Source organism: Caloenas nicobarica, chromosome 1 (genome assembly GCF_036013445.1).
Source record: "Caloenas nicobarica isolate bCalNic1 chromosome 1, bCalNic1.hap1, whole genome shotgun sequence".
Classification (NCBI taxonomy): domain Eukaryota; kingdom Metazoa; phylum Chordata; class Aves; order Columbiformes; family Columbidae; genus Caloenas; species Caloenas nicobarica.
Genome location: NC_088245.1, coordinates 1,275,883 through 1,290,357, shown reverse-complemented (window position 1 = coordinate 1,290,357; position 14,475 = coordinate 1,275,883). Strand labels below are relative to the sequence as shown.

The window sequence follows — 14,475 nt, the reverse complement described above, 5'->3', positions numbered from 1 at the left end:
ACACCATGAGCAGGAATTTGCACACCATGGCACAGCCTTGCACCCTGTGGCACAGCTTTGCACACAGTGGGGATGACTTTGCACACCACGGGCATGAGTTTGCGCTCCGTGACACAGCTTTGCACACCTTGGCATGCTCTTACACACCATGGGCATGACTTTGCACAGCATGGTGCAGTTTCTTGCCCACCGTGGCACAACCTTGCACACTACGGCACAGGTTTGCACACCACAGCATGCCCTTGCACTCTGGCACAGCCTTGCACACCATGGTACAGCTTTGCACACCACAGGTATGGCTTTGCACACTGTGGCACGGCTTTGTACAGTGTGGCACAGGTTTGCACCGTGGGTATGACTTTGCACACTACAGATGTGGCTTTGCACACCGTGGCACAGCTTTGCACACCATGGGCATTAGTTTGCACACTGTGGGTATGATTTTGCACATCATGGCACAGCTTTGCACACCATGGCATGGTCTTGCACACCTTTGCACAAGTTTGCATGCCACAGCATGGCTTTGCACACCATGGGCAGGAATTTGCACACCATGGCACAGCCTTGCACCCTGTGGCACAGCTTTGCACACCGTGGGTATGACTTTGCACATAATGGCACAGGTTTGCATGCCACGGCACAGGTTTGCATACCTTGGGCATGAGTTTGCACACCACAGGTATGACTTTGCACACTGTGGCGCAGGTTTGCACACCACAGCACATCCTTGCACAACATGGTACAGTTTTGCACACCATGGGCATGAATTTGCACACCGTGGGTATGACTTTGCACACCATGGCACAGGTTTGCACGCCATGGCACAGATTTGCACACCATGGGCATGACTTTGCACACCGCGGGTATGACTTTGCACACCGTGGGTATGACTTTGCACACCTTGGGTATATCTTTGCACATCATGGCGCAGGTTTGCACACCTTGGGCATGAGTTCGCACACCCTGGGCGTGAATTTGCACACCGTGGGCATGAATTTGCACACCATGGGTATGAGTTTGCACACACACATTGGGCATGAATTTGCACACCTTGGCACAGCGTTGCACACCTTGGGCATTAATTTGCACACCATGGGTATGAGTTTGCACATCATGGCACAGGTTTGCACACACACCTTGGGCATGAATTTGCACACCTTGGCACAGCCTTGCACACCTTGGGCATGAATTTGCACACCACAGGCATGACTTTGCACATCATGGCACAGCTTTGCGCACCCTGGGCGTGAGTTTGCACACCTTGGGCATGACTTTGCGCACCTCGGGCACGCACTCGCACGCCATGGCGCAGCCTTGCGCACCAGCGCAGCCCCATGGTGCCGCATCCTTTGGTCCCGTCGTGCCGCTCTGTCCATCCATCCATCTGTCCATCCGTCCGTCCACCCTCAGAGCCGGGCGCGGGGCTGTGCCGCGAGGGGCATCCCGTCCAGCGAGCGCAGGAAGGCCAGCAGCGCCCGCCGGTACGCCACGGGGTGCCGGCGCAGGTGCGCGGCGTGGGGGGAGCACGGCCACCCGCGGGCGTGCGCTCGGATGCCCTGCGCCCGCCAGCCCCGCAGCAGCGCCCGCAGCGCCGGCGCCCGGCCCAGCGCGTCGTCCAGGCTGTAGAACAGGAGCAGGGGGCAGCGCAGGGCGGGGTTGGCGAACGCCCCCCGTGCCCGCGCGAACGCGCGGCCCCCCCAGCACCCCAAAACCCCCAGGGACAGGCGGGCGCCGGCGCGGGCCACGGGGCGCAGGGATGGCGTGTGGACCGAGCTGGCGATGCCTGTGGGGACAGAAGGGGCTCGCTGGGTGTCCCCCCCGGCTCAGGGACTCCCCACCAGCCCAAGTGTCCCCATGCTTGGTGACTCCCCGCTGGCCCAAGTGTCCCCAGCTTGGGGACTGCCCACCAGCCCAGGTGTCCCCCCAAGCTCGGGGACTCTCCGCCAGCCCAAATGTCGCCAACTCAGGTACTCCCCACCAGCCCAGGTGTCCCCCCAAGCTCGGGGACTCTCCACCAGCCCAAATGTCCCCAACTCAGGGACTCCCCACCAGCCCAAGGTGTCCCCCAGTTTGGGGACTCCCCGCTGGCCGAGGTGTCTCCATGCTCGGGGACTCCCCACCAGCCCAGGTGTCCCCAGTCTCAGGGACTCTCCACCACCCAGTTGTCCCCACCTTGGGGACTCCCCACCGGTGTCACTCACCACGGGCCATGTCCCCGATGCCGCCGGTCACCAGGCTGTCGTAGACGATGCCGCGGACGCGGGGGCGCAGGCGCTGGCACTGGCGGGGCTGCTGCTGCAGGAGCAGCAGCAGCTGCGCGAAGGTGTAGGCGCCGGCGGAGATGGCGTGGACCAGCAGGGGCCGGGTGGCCAGGCCAACGCCACCAGGGCCACTATTGCCACCACCATCGCCACCAGGGCCACCAATGTCACCAGTGCCACTACTGCCTCCACCACCACCATCGCCACCAGCCCCACCGGTGCCACCATCATTGCCACCACCATCACCTTCAAAGCCACTGTTCCACCCAATGTCACCATGGTCACCACCAGTAACACTGGTACCACCGCTGCCAACAGCGCCGCTATTGCGACCAATGCCACCGGTGCCACCCTTGCCACCACCAGCATCACTTTCAATGCCACCGTTGCCACCACTGCCACCACCATTGCCACCAGCACCACCATCACCTTCAAAGCCATCATTGCACCCAGTGTCACTGTGGCCAGCACCAGTAACACCAGTGCCACCAATGCCACTAGTGCCACCCTCGCCACCACCAGCATCACCTTCAATGCCACCATTGCCCCCACTGCCACCAGCACTACCACCACCAGTAACACCAGTGCCACCATCATCACCACCATCACCTCCAATGCCACCACTGCCACCCCCAGCATTACCACCAGTGTCACCACCACTGTCACCACCACCATCACCACCACTACCCCCAGTGCTACCAGCACCACCGGTGCCACCACCCCCAGTGTCCCCCGTGCCACCAGTGTCCCCGCGGTCCAGCAGGCGCAGCAGCCGCCCCGCCAGGCGCTGCCCGTGCCAGGGCCACAGGACGTGCCACACCGATGTCCCCACCAGCAGCACGTCCAGCCCGTGGTGCAGGTACAGGGACAGGAACCGCGCCAGCGCCCCCCCCCGCGCCCCCAGCCAGGGCAGCAGCAGCACCAGTGGTTTGCTGGGGAGGGGACACAGCATGGACCCCCCCACGGAGCAGCTGTAGAGGCGCATGGTCCCCGACAGGGATGTCACCGTCACGGGGGGCAGTGGGGGGGGGACGTACGGCTGCTCTTCGTCCTCCCTGGGGGAGACAGGGATGGGGGGTGGGTGTTGGGGGGGGGAACGCCCCCCAATGTGGGACCCCCCCAAATGTGGGAAACCCCAAATGTGGGACCCCCCCAAATGCGGGACCCCCCCCCCAAATGAGGGAAATCCCAAATGTGGGACCCCCCCCAAATGTGTGAGCACACCCCAAATGTGGGACACCCCCCCAAAATGTGAGACCACCTCCCAAAGGGACACCCCCTGAAATGTGGGACCTCCCCAAATGCAGGACCGCCCCAAATGAGAGAAACCCCAGATGTGGGACCCACCCAAATGTGGGACCCCCCAAAAATGTGGGAGCACCCCCCAAATGTGGGAGCACCCCCTAAATGTGGGATCCACCCAAACGTGGGAGCAGCCCCCCCGAACATGGGACACCCTCCCAAATGTAGGAAACCCTAAATGTGGGACCACCCCCTAAATGTGAGACCCCCCCCCAAATGTGGGACACCCCTCAAAGAGAGGATGCCCCCAATGTAGGAACCCCCCCAAAATGTGGGACACCCCCCTGAAATGTGGGACCACCCCCCAAATGGGGGGCACTTCTCCAAAACATGCAGGACCCCCCCCTCCCCAAAATGAAGGACCCCGGAGTCCCCCCAGTGCCCCGGGGGGATGGGGAGGGGGGTCCTACCGCACTGCCCCCCCCGGACAGGGTCTGCCCCCACGTGGGGCACCCCGGGACAGCCCCCCCATGTCCCGCACCCCATGGGGACCCCCCGCCCACCTTGTGCCCCCCCCGTGTGTCCCAGCCCCTCCCCCCCACCATCATCCCCCCCACCCTGGGGCGCCCTGCACGGGTGGGGGGTCCCGGGGGGGAATGGGGAGCACCCATGTCCCTGCAGCCCCCCCAGCCGCCGTGGCCCCCCCGCTCACCCGGTGTCCCCGGGGGGGTCCAGCAGCAGCGGGTCCGGCTCCGTCAGCGGGTCCGGTGAGCCGGGGGGGTCGGGCGGGATCAGTGGCTCCATCTGGGGCCGGGGGGGTCCCGGTGCCGGTGGGAGGGTGCCGGGGGGGGTGCCGGGGGGGGTGCCAGGGGTGTCACGGGCGGTGCTGGTGCCTCTGGCGGTGCCGGCGCCGCGGGGGTCCCGGTGCCGGTGTCAGTGGCGGTGCCGGTGGGTCCCGGTGCCGCGGGGGGTCCCGGTGCCGGTGCCTCGGGTGCTGCCCCTGGGTCCCGGTGCCGCGGGTGGCGCTGGAGGCGATGCCGGTGCCGGTGCCGCGGAAGCTGCCGGGAGCTCAGCCGGTGCCGATGGTTCGGGGGGTCTCGGTGCCGGTCCCGGTGCCGCGGGGGGTCCCGGTGGCGGTGCCGGTGCCGCTGGCGATGCCGGTGCCCCGGGGTGTCCCGGTGCCGCGGGGTGTCCCGCTGAGTCCCGGTGCTCCCCGGGCTCCCGGTGCCGGTCCCGGTGCCGCGGGGTGTCCCGGTGAGTCCCGGTGCTCCCCGGGCTCCCGGTGCCGGTCCCGGTGCCGCGGGGTTTGCCGGGAGCGCGGGCGGCGCTGGCTCAGGCCGGGCTGCCGTTACGAAACCCCTTACACAAGGACAGCGGGCACCGCGCCACCGGGACAGCGGCCGGGACCGGCACCGGGACAGCCCCCGGCACCGGGACAGCCCCCGACACCGGCACCGGGACAGCGGCCGGGACCGGCACCGGCACAGCCCCCGGCACCGGCACCGACACAGCCCCCGACACCGGGACAGCCCCCGACACCAGCACAGCCCCCGACACCGGCACCGGGACAGCCCCCGGCACCGGGACAGCCCCCGACACCGGCACCGGGACAGCGGTCGCCACCAACATCGCCATCGACACCGCCAGCGCCACCGGCACCGCCCCCGGGACACCCCGCGGCACCGGCACCGGGACGGGACCCACAGCTCCCCACGGACCCCCCCAGCACCCACAGCTCCCCATGCCCCCCACAGCCCCCCACGGTCCTCCACAGCACCCACAGCCCCCCATGGCCCCTCACAGCCCCCCATGGCCCCCCCACAGCACCCACAGCTCCCCATGACCCCCCCCAGCCCCCCATGGCTCCCACCAGCCCCCCCGCCCCCCCGTTCCCCCAGCAGAGCCCAAGGTCCTCGGTGCCCCCCCCAGCATCCTAATGAGGAGCTGAGATGGGGGGGGATAATGGAGGATGCAAGGGGAGGGGAATGGGGGGGTTAGCGGGGGGGGAGTGGAATGGGGGGGTCTAATGCGGGGGTGTAATGGGCAAGTAGTGGGGCTGCGAGGGAGGGTAATGGGGTGGAAAGGGGGTGTAGCAGGGGGATACAAGGGGGGGCATAAGGGGGGTGCAATGTGAGCTGCAATGGGGGTGCAATGGGGGGTGTAGTGGGCGAGTGATGGGGCTGCAAGGGGGGGTAATGGGGTCTGATGTGGGCGTAACAGGGGGGTGCACTGAGAGGCTGCAGGGGGGTGCAGGGTGCTGCTGGCTCCCCCCAGGGTCCCAGGCCAGGGGCTGCGGGGGGTGCTCAGCCCCAGCCCCCCAGAAAAGGGCCCCCCGGCTCTTGGGGGTCCTGGGGGCGAGTGGCTGGGGAGGGGACACGCCGGTGGCACATGGCGGGGGTCACGTAGGGGCACCGCAGTGGCACAGGCGGTGACACACACGGTGGCACACACAGCGGCACGGGCACCAGCACGTGTGGTGGCACATGTGGTGGCACAGGTGGTGACACACACGCCGCCCCCGCTCCCCACCCAGCAAACAGGGGTGACCGAGCGGGTGTCCCCGTCCCCGCGCCCCCTCCCGCGGTGGCCGCGGTGGCCCAGTTGGCGGTGGCAGCTCAGCCGAGCGTGCACCGAGCACCGCGCCCGTGACCCAGTTCCAGCGCCCGCCCGCGGGGACATCGGCCCGGCGTCACTGTCCCCCCCGCCGCGGTGTCCCCCCCGCCCCGGGTCACCCCCCGGGGCTGCTGGGTGGCGCTGGCACCGCTCGTGGAGCTGCCGCTTTGGGGGCTGCTGCAGGGACATGGTGGGCAGTGAGTGTGAGCAGGGGGTGAGTAACATGTGAGCAGTGTGTGTGCAGTGAGCAGGGTGTGAGTAACGTGTGAGCAGGGTGTGTGCAGTAAGCAGAGTGTAACGTGTGAGTAGGGTGTGAATAGCATGTGTGCAGCACGTGAGCAGGATGTGTGCAGTGAGCAGGGGGTGAGTAACGTGTGAGCAGTGTGTGTGCAGTGAGCAGGGGGTGAGTAACATGTGAGCAGGGTGTGTGCAGTAAGCAGAGTGTAACGTGTGAGTAGGGTGTGAATAGCATGTGTGCAGCACGTGAGCAGGATGTGTGCAGTGAGCAGGGGGTGAGTAACGTGTGAGCAGGGTGTGTGCAGTGAGCAGGGGGTGAGTAACATGTGAGTAGGGTGTGTGCAGTGCATGAGCAACATGTGAGTAGTGCATGAATAATGTGTGTGCAGTGTGTGAGTAATGTGTGAGCAGTGTGTGAATAATGTGTGTGCAGCGCGTGATCAGTGTGTATGCAGTGAGCAGTGTGTGAACAATGTGTGTGCAGTGTGTGAGTAACATGTGAGCAAGGTCTGAGCAGTGTGTGTTCATACGTTGCTCACATTCTGCTCATATGTTGCTTGCATGTTGCTCGCACCCTGCACACAGGCTGCTCGCATGTTGCTCACAGTGTGTGAGTAACGTGTGAGCAGTGTGTGTGCAGCGAGCAATGTGTGAGCGACATGTGAGCAGTGTGTGTGCAATGTGTGTGCAGGGTGTGAGCAGTGTGTGAGTAACATGTGAGCAGTGTGTGTGCAATGTGTGAGCAGTGCGTGACCAGCATGCGCTCACTTTTGCTCGCACCCTGCACACAGGCTGCTCGCACGTTGCCCACAGTGTGTGTGCAGAGTGTGAGCAGCGTGCGTGCAATGAGCGATGTGTGAGCGGTGTGTGTGCAATATGTGAGCAATGCCTGTGTGCAGGGTGCGAGCAACGTGTGAGCAGCGTGTGAGCTGAGCCGGGCCCAACCGAGCTGAGCCCAGCTGAGTGGGGCCAAGCTGAGCCCAGCCCAGCCCAGCAGAGTGGGGCCGAGCCGAGTCCAGCCGAGCCGAGCCGAGTGGGGTCGAGCCGACCCCAGCCGAGCCGAGCCGAGCCGAGCCGAGCCCAGCCGAGTCCAGCCGAGCCGAGTGGGGCCGAGCCGACCCCAGCCGAGCCCAGCCGAGCCGAGCCGAGCCGAGCCGAGCCGAGCCCAGCCGAGCCCAGCCGAGCCGAGCCGAGCCGAGCCGAGCCCAGCCGAGCCCAGCCGAGCCGAGCCCAGCCGAGCCGAGCCCAGCCGAGCCGAGCCCAGCCGAGCTGGCTCCGGCGGGTCCCGGTGCCCGCGGCCGTCGCGGCGGGGCCGGGGGCGGAGGAGGAGGAGGAGGGAGGTGGAGGAGGCAGGGGGAGGGGGGGCAGCCCGCACCCGCCCCGCCCGCCGCTGCTCTGCCGGTGCTGCCGGTGCTGCCGGTGCTGCCGGTGCTGCCGGGGCCGGTGCTGCCGGTGCGGAGCGGGGCCGGGGCCGGGGCTGGAGCCGCCGCGGAGGCCGGTGGGTGCGGGGGGACCCGGGCAGGGGGGGCTGGAGGGGTCTGGGGGTGCAGAGTGGCTCTGACCGGCACCCCCGGGAGCGGCGGGTGCGGGGTGTTGGGGTGCAGGGGTGCCCGAGGTTCAGGGTGTTGGGGTACCCTGATTGCACAGTGCGGGGGTGCTGAGTGCTGGGGTGGGGGGGTGCAGGGTGCTGTGGCACTGGCTGCTGGGGTGCCCTGGTTACACGGGGGGGGGCGCAGGGTGTTGGGGTACGGGGTGCCTGGGGTACGGGGGTGCAGCGTGTTGCAGTGCCCAGGGTGCATGGTGTGGGGGTGCAAGGGGTTGGGGTGCCCTGATTGCACAGTGGGGGGGTGCAGGGTGCTGGGGTACAGGGTGCCCAGGTTCATGGTGCCGGGGTGCCCAAGGTGCAGGGTATTGGGGTGCGCGGTGCAGGGGTGCTGAGTGTTGGGGTGCACAGGGTGCTGGGGTGCAGGGTTCTGGGGTGCCCGAGGTGCAGGGTGTTGGGGTGCACAGTGCAGGGATGCACAGCATGCAAGGTGTTGGGGTGCCCAGGGTGCAGTGTGTTGGGGTGCAGAGCGTTGGGGTGCCCAGCGGGCATGGTGCAAGGGTACTGGGGTGTGCAGGATGTCGGGGTGCTGGAGTGCAGTGTGGGGGTGCCAGGTTTTGGGGTGCTGAGGTGCCGTGATTGCACGGTGTGGGGGTGCAAAGTGTCGGGGTGCCCGGGGCGCAGTGTGGGGGTGCAGGGTGCTGGGCTGCCCTGGTTGCATGATGCAGGGGTCCCTGGAGTGGAGGGGTGTTGGGTGCTGGGGTGCAGGGTGGTGGCTGCCCAAGGTGCTGGGGTGCTGGGGGTTTGGGGTGCTCGGGGTGCTGGGGGTTTGGGGTGCTCGAGGTGCTGTGCGGGACCTGAGTGTGCGAGGGGGTGGAGCAGAGCGGGGGGGAGTGTGGGGGTGAGTGTGAGTGTGGGTGTGAGTAGGAGTGTGAGTGTGACTATGAGTCTGAGTGTGCACACGCGATGTCACAGACACCCCCACATGGACACCCCCACATGACACATGTACACAGACACCCCCCCCCACACACAGACACCCCCACATGCCACATGTACACAGACACCCCCACACACACACAGACACCCCCACATGGACACCCCCACATAGACACACGTACAGACACCCCCACACATGGACACCACCATATGGACACCCCCACACGGACACCCCCTCATGGACACATGGACACGGATACCCCCACATGGGCACCCCCACACTGACACCCCCATGTGACACACCTGGGGACCAGCAGTGACAAGGACATGGGGGTGCCGGGGCCGGGGGGGGGCCCTGGTGCGGTGGCAGCGGGGGGGGCAGTGACAGGTCCCCGCGTGCCCCGTGAGCCCGCGTCACTTCGCATCCGTCCCTGCCGCCACCGTGACGTGCCCCGATGTGACACCGCGGAGACAGGCCTTGTCACAAAGATTAGGGACCTGGCACCGTGCTGGGACGGGGGGGCAGCCCGCTCGTGGGGTGGCACTGGGTATGGGGACACTCCTGTCCCACTCCGGGGATGTTCCTGTCCCCAGGGGATGCTCCTGTCCCCACCCAGGGATGCTCCCATCCCCAGGGATGCTCCTGTCCCCAAGGATGATTCTGTCCCCACCCAGGGATGTTCCTGTCCCCTGGGACCCTCCTGTCCCTGCCTGGGGATGCTCCTGTCACCACGGTTCCTCTTGTCCCGACCCAGGGATGCTACTGTCCCCAAATATGCTCCTGTCCCCACCCAGGGATGCCCCTGTCCCCCTAACCCCAAGGGATGCTCCTGTCCCCAGGGGTGCTCCTGTCCCCCCCACCCCGGGATGTTCCTGTCCCCAGGGATGCTCCTGTCCTCCCCCGGGGTGGCTCCTGTCCCCCTCCTGGGATGCTCCTGTCCTCTGGGATGCTCCTGTCCCCAAATATGCTCCTGTCCCCAGGGATGCTCCTATCCCCGCAGGGATGCTCCTGTGCCCCCCCAGGGATGCTCCTGTCCCCACCCAGGGACGCTCCCATCCCCAGGGATGCTCTTGTCCCCATGGATGCTCCTGTCCCCACCCAGGGACGCTCCCATCCCCAGGGATGCTCTTGTCCCCATGGATGCTCCTGTCCACCCCCAGGATGCTCCTGTCCCCAGGGATGCCCCTGTCCCCACCCTGGGATGCTCTTGTCCCCAGGGATGCTCCTGTCCCCACCCAGGGGTGCTCCTGTCCCCAGGGATGCCCTGTCCCCTCCCCAGAACGCTCCTGTCCCCCAGCTGCCGTCCCCCGGGCCCCCCAGGATCGGGGCCGATCTCGGTGCTGCCGCCTCCCTCCCGTCACGGTCCCCAGCTGTGCCCCCCAGCAGAGCCACCCCAGCTGCCACCGGCCCCGTCCTGCCGGGGACGCCGGGGCTGGGGCGGTGCCGTGGGGCGGGGTGAGCTATGGGGTGGGGCTGGGTCAATGCCATGGGGCTGGCCACGCCATGGGGGGGCCACTTGCCGTGGGGCTGGCTGTGCTGTGGGGTGAGCCACGTGCCGTGGGGCTGGATTGATGCCGTGGGGCTGGGTGAGCCATGGGGTCGACGTCTGGGGCTGGCCGTGCCGTGGGGCTGGGTCGATGCCGTGGAGCTGGATTGATGCTGTGGGGCTGGATCAATGCCGTGGGGCTGGGTGAGCCATGGGGCTGGGTGAGCCGTGGGGCTGGGTCGATGCCGTGGGGCTGGATTGGTGCTGTGGGGCTGGGTCGATGCCGTGGGGCTGGGTCGATGCCATGGGGCCGGATCAATGCCGTGGGGCTGGGTGAGCCGTGGGGCTGGCCGTGCCGTGGGGCTGGGTCGATGCCGTGGGGCTGGATTGGTGCTGTGGGGCTGGGTCGATGCCGTGGGGCTGGGTGAGCCATGGGGCTGGATCAATGCCGTGGGGCTGGGTGAGCCGTGGGGTGTAACGGTCCCCTCTGCCCTCTCCGCAGCGCTGCTCCCGGTGCCGCCGCCCCCGCTGTCCCCAAAGTCCCCGCTGTCCCCCATGTCCGCAGTGTCCCCCCCGGGCCCGGGGGCCGCCCCCCGCCTCCTGCTGGCCCTGCTGTGTCTGACCCCCCAAACCAGCGCCCCCCCCAGCGCCCCCCCCGCCCCCCGCAGCGCCGCCCCCCCCGTCCTGTCCCTCAACCTCGGCCTCAACTTCCAGATCAAGATGCGAAGCCAGAGCCCCCCCCGCCCCGCCCCCACTAAAGCCCCCCCCCCGTCGCCCCCCCCCAGCACCCCCACGCCCCCCACCTCGGGCTCGGGCTGGCCGGACCCCGAGGACGAGCCGGGCTCGGGGACCCCCCCGGAGGAATCGGGGGGCTGGGGGGGGGACAAGCCCACGGCCCCGGGCCCCCCCCGCGCCAAGGAGCTGGAGCTGGACATCGCCATCGGGCTGAGCGCGGGGCTGGAGCCCGAAGCGGGGGGGGGGGCAGAGGGGGGGTCCGTGCCCCCCCCGCCCCTCCCGCGGGGCCCCCCCCGCCCCCCCCTGTCCCTCCTCCCCGGCATCGCGGAGCTGATCGGGAAAATCGGCACCGCCGGTGAGTGACCGGGGGGCGGGGGGGGGGGGGCCCATGCTGAGGGACCCCCCCCCATGTGTGTGTGTGTCCCCCTCCCAGGGTTCCTGGTGCCCCCCCGGGTCGATAACGGGACCCAGGAGCAGGAGTTGGGGGGCAGCGGCGCGGAGCCAGGTGAGGGGGGGGCGGCACCCCCATAATAACGGGGAGGGTCCTGGAGGGGGGGGGTCTGACACCCCCATAATAACCGGGGGGGTTCTGGGGAGGAGGGGCTTCTGGAGGGGGGAGGCGGTGCTGACACCCCCATACATGGACAGGGTGGGTCCTGGGGGGATCGTGACACCCCCAGAACGGCTGGGGGGTCCTGGGGATGGGGGGGGCATGGGGAGGCGGGGGGCCTGGAGGGGGGGAGCCCTGACACCCCCAAAATGGCTGGGAGGGGGGGCTGGAGAATGGGGGGAGTCCTGGGGAGGGGGGGTCCTGGGGAGGGGGGGGCCCTGACACCCCCAAAATGTGCGGGGGGGGGTCCTGCGGGGGGAGCCTGACACCCCCAAAAAGTGCTGGGGGGGTCCTGGGGGGGGAGCCTGACACCCCCAAAATGTGCTGGGGGGGTCCTGGGGGGGGAGCCTGACACCCCCAAAATGTGCGGGGGGGCGTCCTGGGGGGGGGGAGCCTGACACCCCCAAAATGTGCGGGGGGGGTCCCGAGGAGAGGGGGAGCCTGAGCGGGGGGGGGGGGGTGTGTCATGACGCCCCCTTCTGGTGGGTTGGGGGGATGTGGGGGGGTCACACTCCGCCCCGCTCCCCACAGCCCCCGCCTCCGGCCACGAACCCTCCCGGGGGGGGGTCGCCCCCCCGCCCGCCGCCGCCTCCGCCTGCACCCCAGGATCCACCTGCACTTCGGGGGGGCCGGACCCGCGCGGGGGGGGCGCGGCGCCGGGCCCCCCCCCCCGCCTTCCCTGGCCCCCCCACCTCGTGTCCCTCGGCACCAGCTGGGCCGTGGCCGCCGCCGCTTGGGGTCCCGCCTGGGCCGCCCACGCGTACGGCGCCGCCGCCCTCTTCGCCTTACTGGCCTTACTGGGAGCGCTGGTTTTACTGGGGGGGCGCCGCCCCCCCCCCGCCCGCGTGCTGGGGGGGCTGCTGGCGGCGGCGGGGGCCGCTCGCGCCTTCCCCCTTTTTTACGACCCCTACGAGCGGGGGGGCCGCCTGCCCCCCCCCGCCGCCCGCCTCCTGTTCGAGCTGCCCTTCCCCTGCCTGGGCTGGGGGCTGGCGCTGGGGCCCCCCCTTTTGGGCCCCCCCCCGCGCTGCCCGGGCCCCCCCGTGGCGGTTCTGGGGGTGCTGCACGCGGGGGGGGTGCTGGGGGCCGTGCTGGGCGGGGGGGCGCTGCCCCGCTGGCCGTGGCTGCTCCTGGTGCCGCGGGGGCTCTTTGTCACCTTGGTGGTGGCTTTGGCCATCGGGGGGGTCACCCGCTGCCCCCGCGCCAAGGGGGGGGCGGGGGGGGCCGGCAGGAGGGTGGCGCTGGGGGTGGCGGGGGTGGCGGCGGTGGCCAGCGCGGGGTTGCAGGTTTTCGGGGTGCTGCAGGGGTTGGGGTGGGGGGGGACGCCCCCCCCGGGGCCCTGGGGGTGGTGGGGGCTGCAGTTGGGGTGTCGCGTTGCCGAGGTCACCGTGGGGCTCCCCCTCGCCGCGCTGGCGCTGGCGGCGACCCCCCCGTCCCACCGGGACCCCCCCGGGGATCCCCCCAACGGCTGCGCCCGCCGCGGGGGGGGCGAAGTGGCGGCGCTGAGCGGGGGTCCCCACGATGGCGCCGATGCGGACGGGGACCCCACGGCCGGTTACCGGCCGCCCTCGCCCATCGACCTGCGCCGCAGCATCGCCGAGGCGCTGGGGGGGGGACGCGGCATCTTCCGCGGGGACGCCGGGAGCGGGGACACCGCCACCGGCAGCGGTGGCATCGGTACAACCGGCGTCTTCCGCGAGGACACCGGGGTCGGCACAACCGGCATCGGGAGCACCGAGGTCGGCACAACCGGCACCGGCACAACCGGCATCGGTGACACCGGCACAACCGGCATCGGTGACACCGGCACAACCGGGATCGGTGACACCGGCACCGGGATCGGTGGCACCGGCACAAGCGCGGCGCGGGGTCCCGGTACTGCCGGTACGGGGGCGGTCGGCACGACCAGCGTAACGGGGCTCGGCACACCGGGTCCTGGCACAACCGGCACACCGGGGATCGGCACGACCGGCGTAACGGGGCTCGGTGCCACCGGCACGGCGGGGAGCGGCAGGAGCGGCACATCTGAGCCCGGCAAAACCGGCACACGGGGGCCCGGCACAGCCACCGCACCGGGGCTCGGCGCGAACGGAGCATCAGGGTTTGGCACAACCGGCTCACCGGGTCCTGGCACAACCGGCTCACCGGGTCCCGGCACAACCAGCTCACCGAGTCCCGGCATAACCGGTGCACCGGTTCCCCGCATAACCGGCTCACCGGGTCCCGGCACGACCAGCTCACCGGGTCCTGGCACAAGCGGCACATCCGAGCTCGGCACAACCAGCCCGGCAGCTCCCGGCACCACCGACTCCCCGGTTCCCGGCACGACCCCGGGTCCCGCCACCCCCGCCCCACCGAATCGCGGCCCCCCCGCCCCCCCGGGGCCCGGCACACCGGGGTCCCCCCCGTTCCCGCATCGCGCCACCTCCTGCGCGGGGGGGTCCCCGCTGTCCCCAGGGGGTGGTCGCAGCCCCCCGCCGCAGGGACTGTCCCGGGGGGGTCCGGGGGCGGTGCCAAAGCGCAGCCCCCCCGCGACACTGCGGCCGTCCCACAGCTGGGCGGGGGGGGGCGGCCCCCGGCCCCCCCCGGCCCCCCAAGCCCGCGGGGGGGCTGTTCCTGCTGTCCCCGAGCCCCCCGGTGACACCGGCACCGACCGCCGCAGCCTGGGCAGCGACACCATTGACTTGTAGGGTGCCCCCCCCAGCCCCCCCTGCGGATGCTGCGGGGCCAGCGCTGCCCGGGGGGGCAATGGAGAGACACCCCCCACCTGGCCAGGGACCCCCCAAATGGGGATGCCCAGGGGAGCCCCCC

General features: G+C 69.6%; 4 protein-coding genes across 4 annotated transcripts; 2 read left to right on the top strand and 2 right to left on the bottom strand.

Moving 5' to 3' along the window:
• Positions 1 to 1,158: 1,158 nt before the first annotated feature.
• Positions 1,159 to 4,785, bottom strand: LOC136003137 (glycine, alanine and asparagine-rich protein-like). Its single transcript, XM_065658458.1, has 3 exons — positions 4,216 to 4,785; positions 2,202 to 3,316; positions 1,159 to 1,783 (listed from the first exon to the last, which is right to left on the bottom strand). Exons 1-3 carry the CDS (start codon positions 4,305 to 4,307, stop codon positions 1,407 to 1,409), a joined length of 1,584 nt encoding a protein of 527 aa, XP_065514530.1. The 5' UTR covers positions 4,308 to 4,785; the 3' UTR covers positions 1,159 to 1,406.
• LOC135985988 (uncharacterized) lies at positions 3,610 to 4,174 on the bottom strand (the record flags this gene model as incomplete). The annotated part of the gene is given in 6 exon segments (XM_065629713.1): positions 3,610 to 3,636; positions 3,638 to 3,757; positions 3,759 to 3,830; positions 3,832 to 3,908; positions 3,911 to 4,121; positions 4,169 to 4,174. Coding segments are annotated over 6 exon segments (513 nt in total), but the record flags the coding sequence as incomplete, so codon positions are not given.
• LOC136003130 (skin secretory protein xP2-like) lies at positions 4,538 to 10,295 on the top strand. Its single transcript, XM_065658446.1, has 4 exons — positions 4,538 to 4,757; positions 4,820 to 5,266; positions 7,351 to 7,851; positions 10,054 to 10,295. The coding sequence occupies exons 1-4, from the start codon at positions 4,538 to 4,540 to the stop codon at positions 10,293 to 10,295; spliced, it is 1,410 nt and encodes a 469-aa protein (XP_065514518.1).
• A 458-nt stretch (positions 10,296 to 10,753) lies between these two features.
• On the top strand, positions 10,754 to 14,354 carry PRRT4 (proline rich transmembrane protein 4). The gene is made up of 4 exons (XM_065658430.1): positions 10,754 to 10,772; positions 10,825 to 11,412; positions 11,491 to 11,562; positions 12,199 to 14,354. Exons 1-4 carry the CDS (start codon positions 10,754 to 10,756, stop codon positions 14,352 to 14,354), a joined length of 2,835 nt encoding a protein of 944 aa, XP_065514502.1.
• The last annotated feature ends 121 nt before the right edge of the window (positions 14,355 to 14,475 follow it).

What these genes read in the sequence shown, in the direction of transcription:
- LOC136003137 (XM_065658458.1), bottom strand. Translation starts at nt 4,307, where the DNA reads ATGGAGCCACTGATCCCGCCCGACCCCCCCGGCTCACCGGACCCGCTG. An exon ending in GACCCCCCCGGGGACACCGG is followed by an intron (nt 3,317 to 4,215) that starts GTGAGCGGGGGG and finishes TGTCTCCCCCAG; the next exon opens with GGAGGACGAAGAGCAGCCGT. An exon ending in CATCGGGGACATGGCCCGTG is followed by an intron (nt 1,784 to 2,201) that starts GTGAGTGACACC and finishes CTGTCCCCACAG; the next exon opens with GCATCGCCAGCTCGGTCCAC.
- LOC136003130 (XM_065658446.1), top strand. Translation starts at nt 4,538, where the DNA reads ATGCCGGTGCCGGTGCCGCGGAAGCTGCCGGGAGCTCAGCCGGTGCCG. An exon ending in GCCCCCCACAGCCCCCCACG is followed by an intron (nt 5,267 to 7,350) that starts GTCCTCCACAGC and finishes CCAGCCCAGCAG; the next exon opens with AGTGGGGCCGAGCCGAGTCC. An exon ending in TGGAGCCGCCGCGGAGGCCG is followed by an intron (nt 7,852 to 10,053) that starts GTGGGTGCGGGG and finishes TCTTGTCCCCAG; the next exon opens with GGATGCTCCTGTCCCCACCC.
- PRRT4 (XM_065658430.1), top strand. An exon ending in CGGGAAAATCGGCACCGCCG is followed by an intron (nt 11,413 to 11,490) that starts GTGAGTGACCGG and finishes TCCCCCTCCCAG; the next exon opens with GGTTCCTGGTGCCCCCCCGG. An exon ending in GGGCAGCGGCGCGGAGCCAG is followed by an intron (nt 11,563 to 12,198) that starts GTGAGGGGGGGG and finishes CGCTCCCCACAG; the next exon opens with CCCCCGCCTCCGGCCACGAA.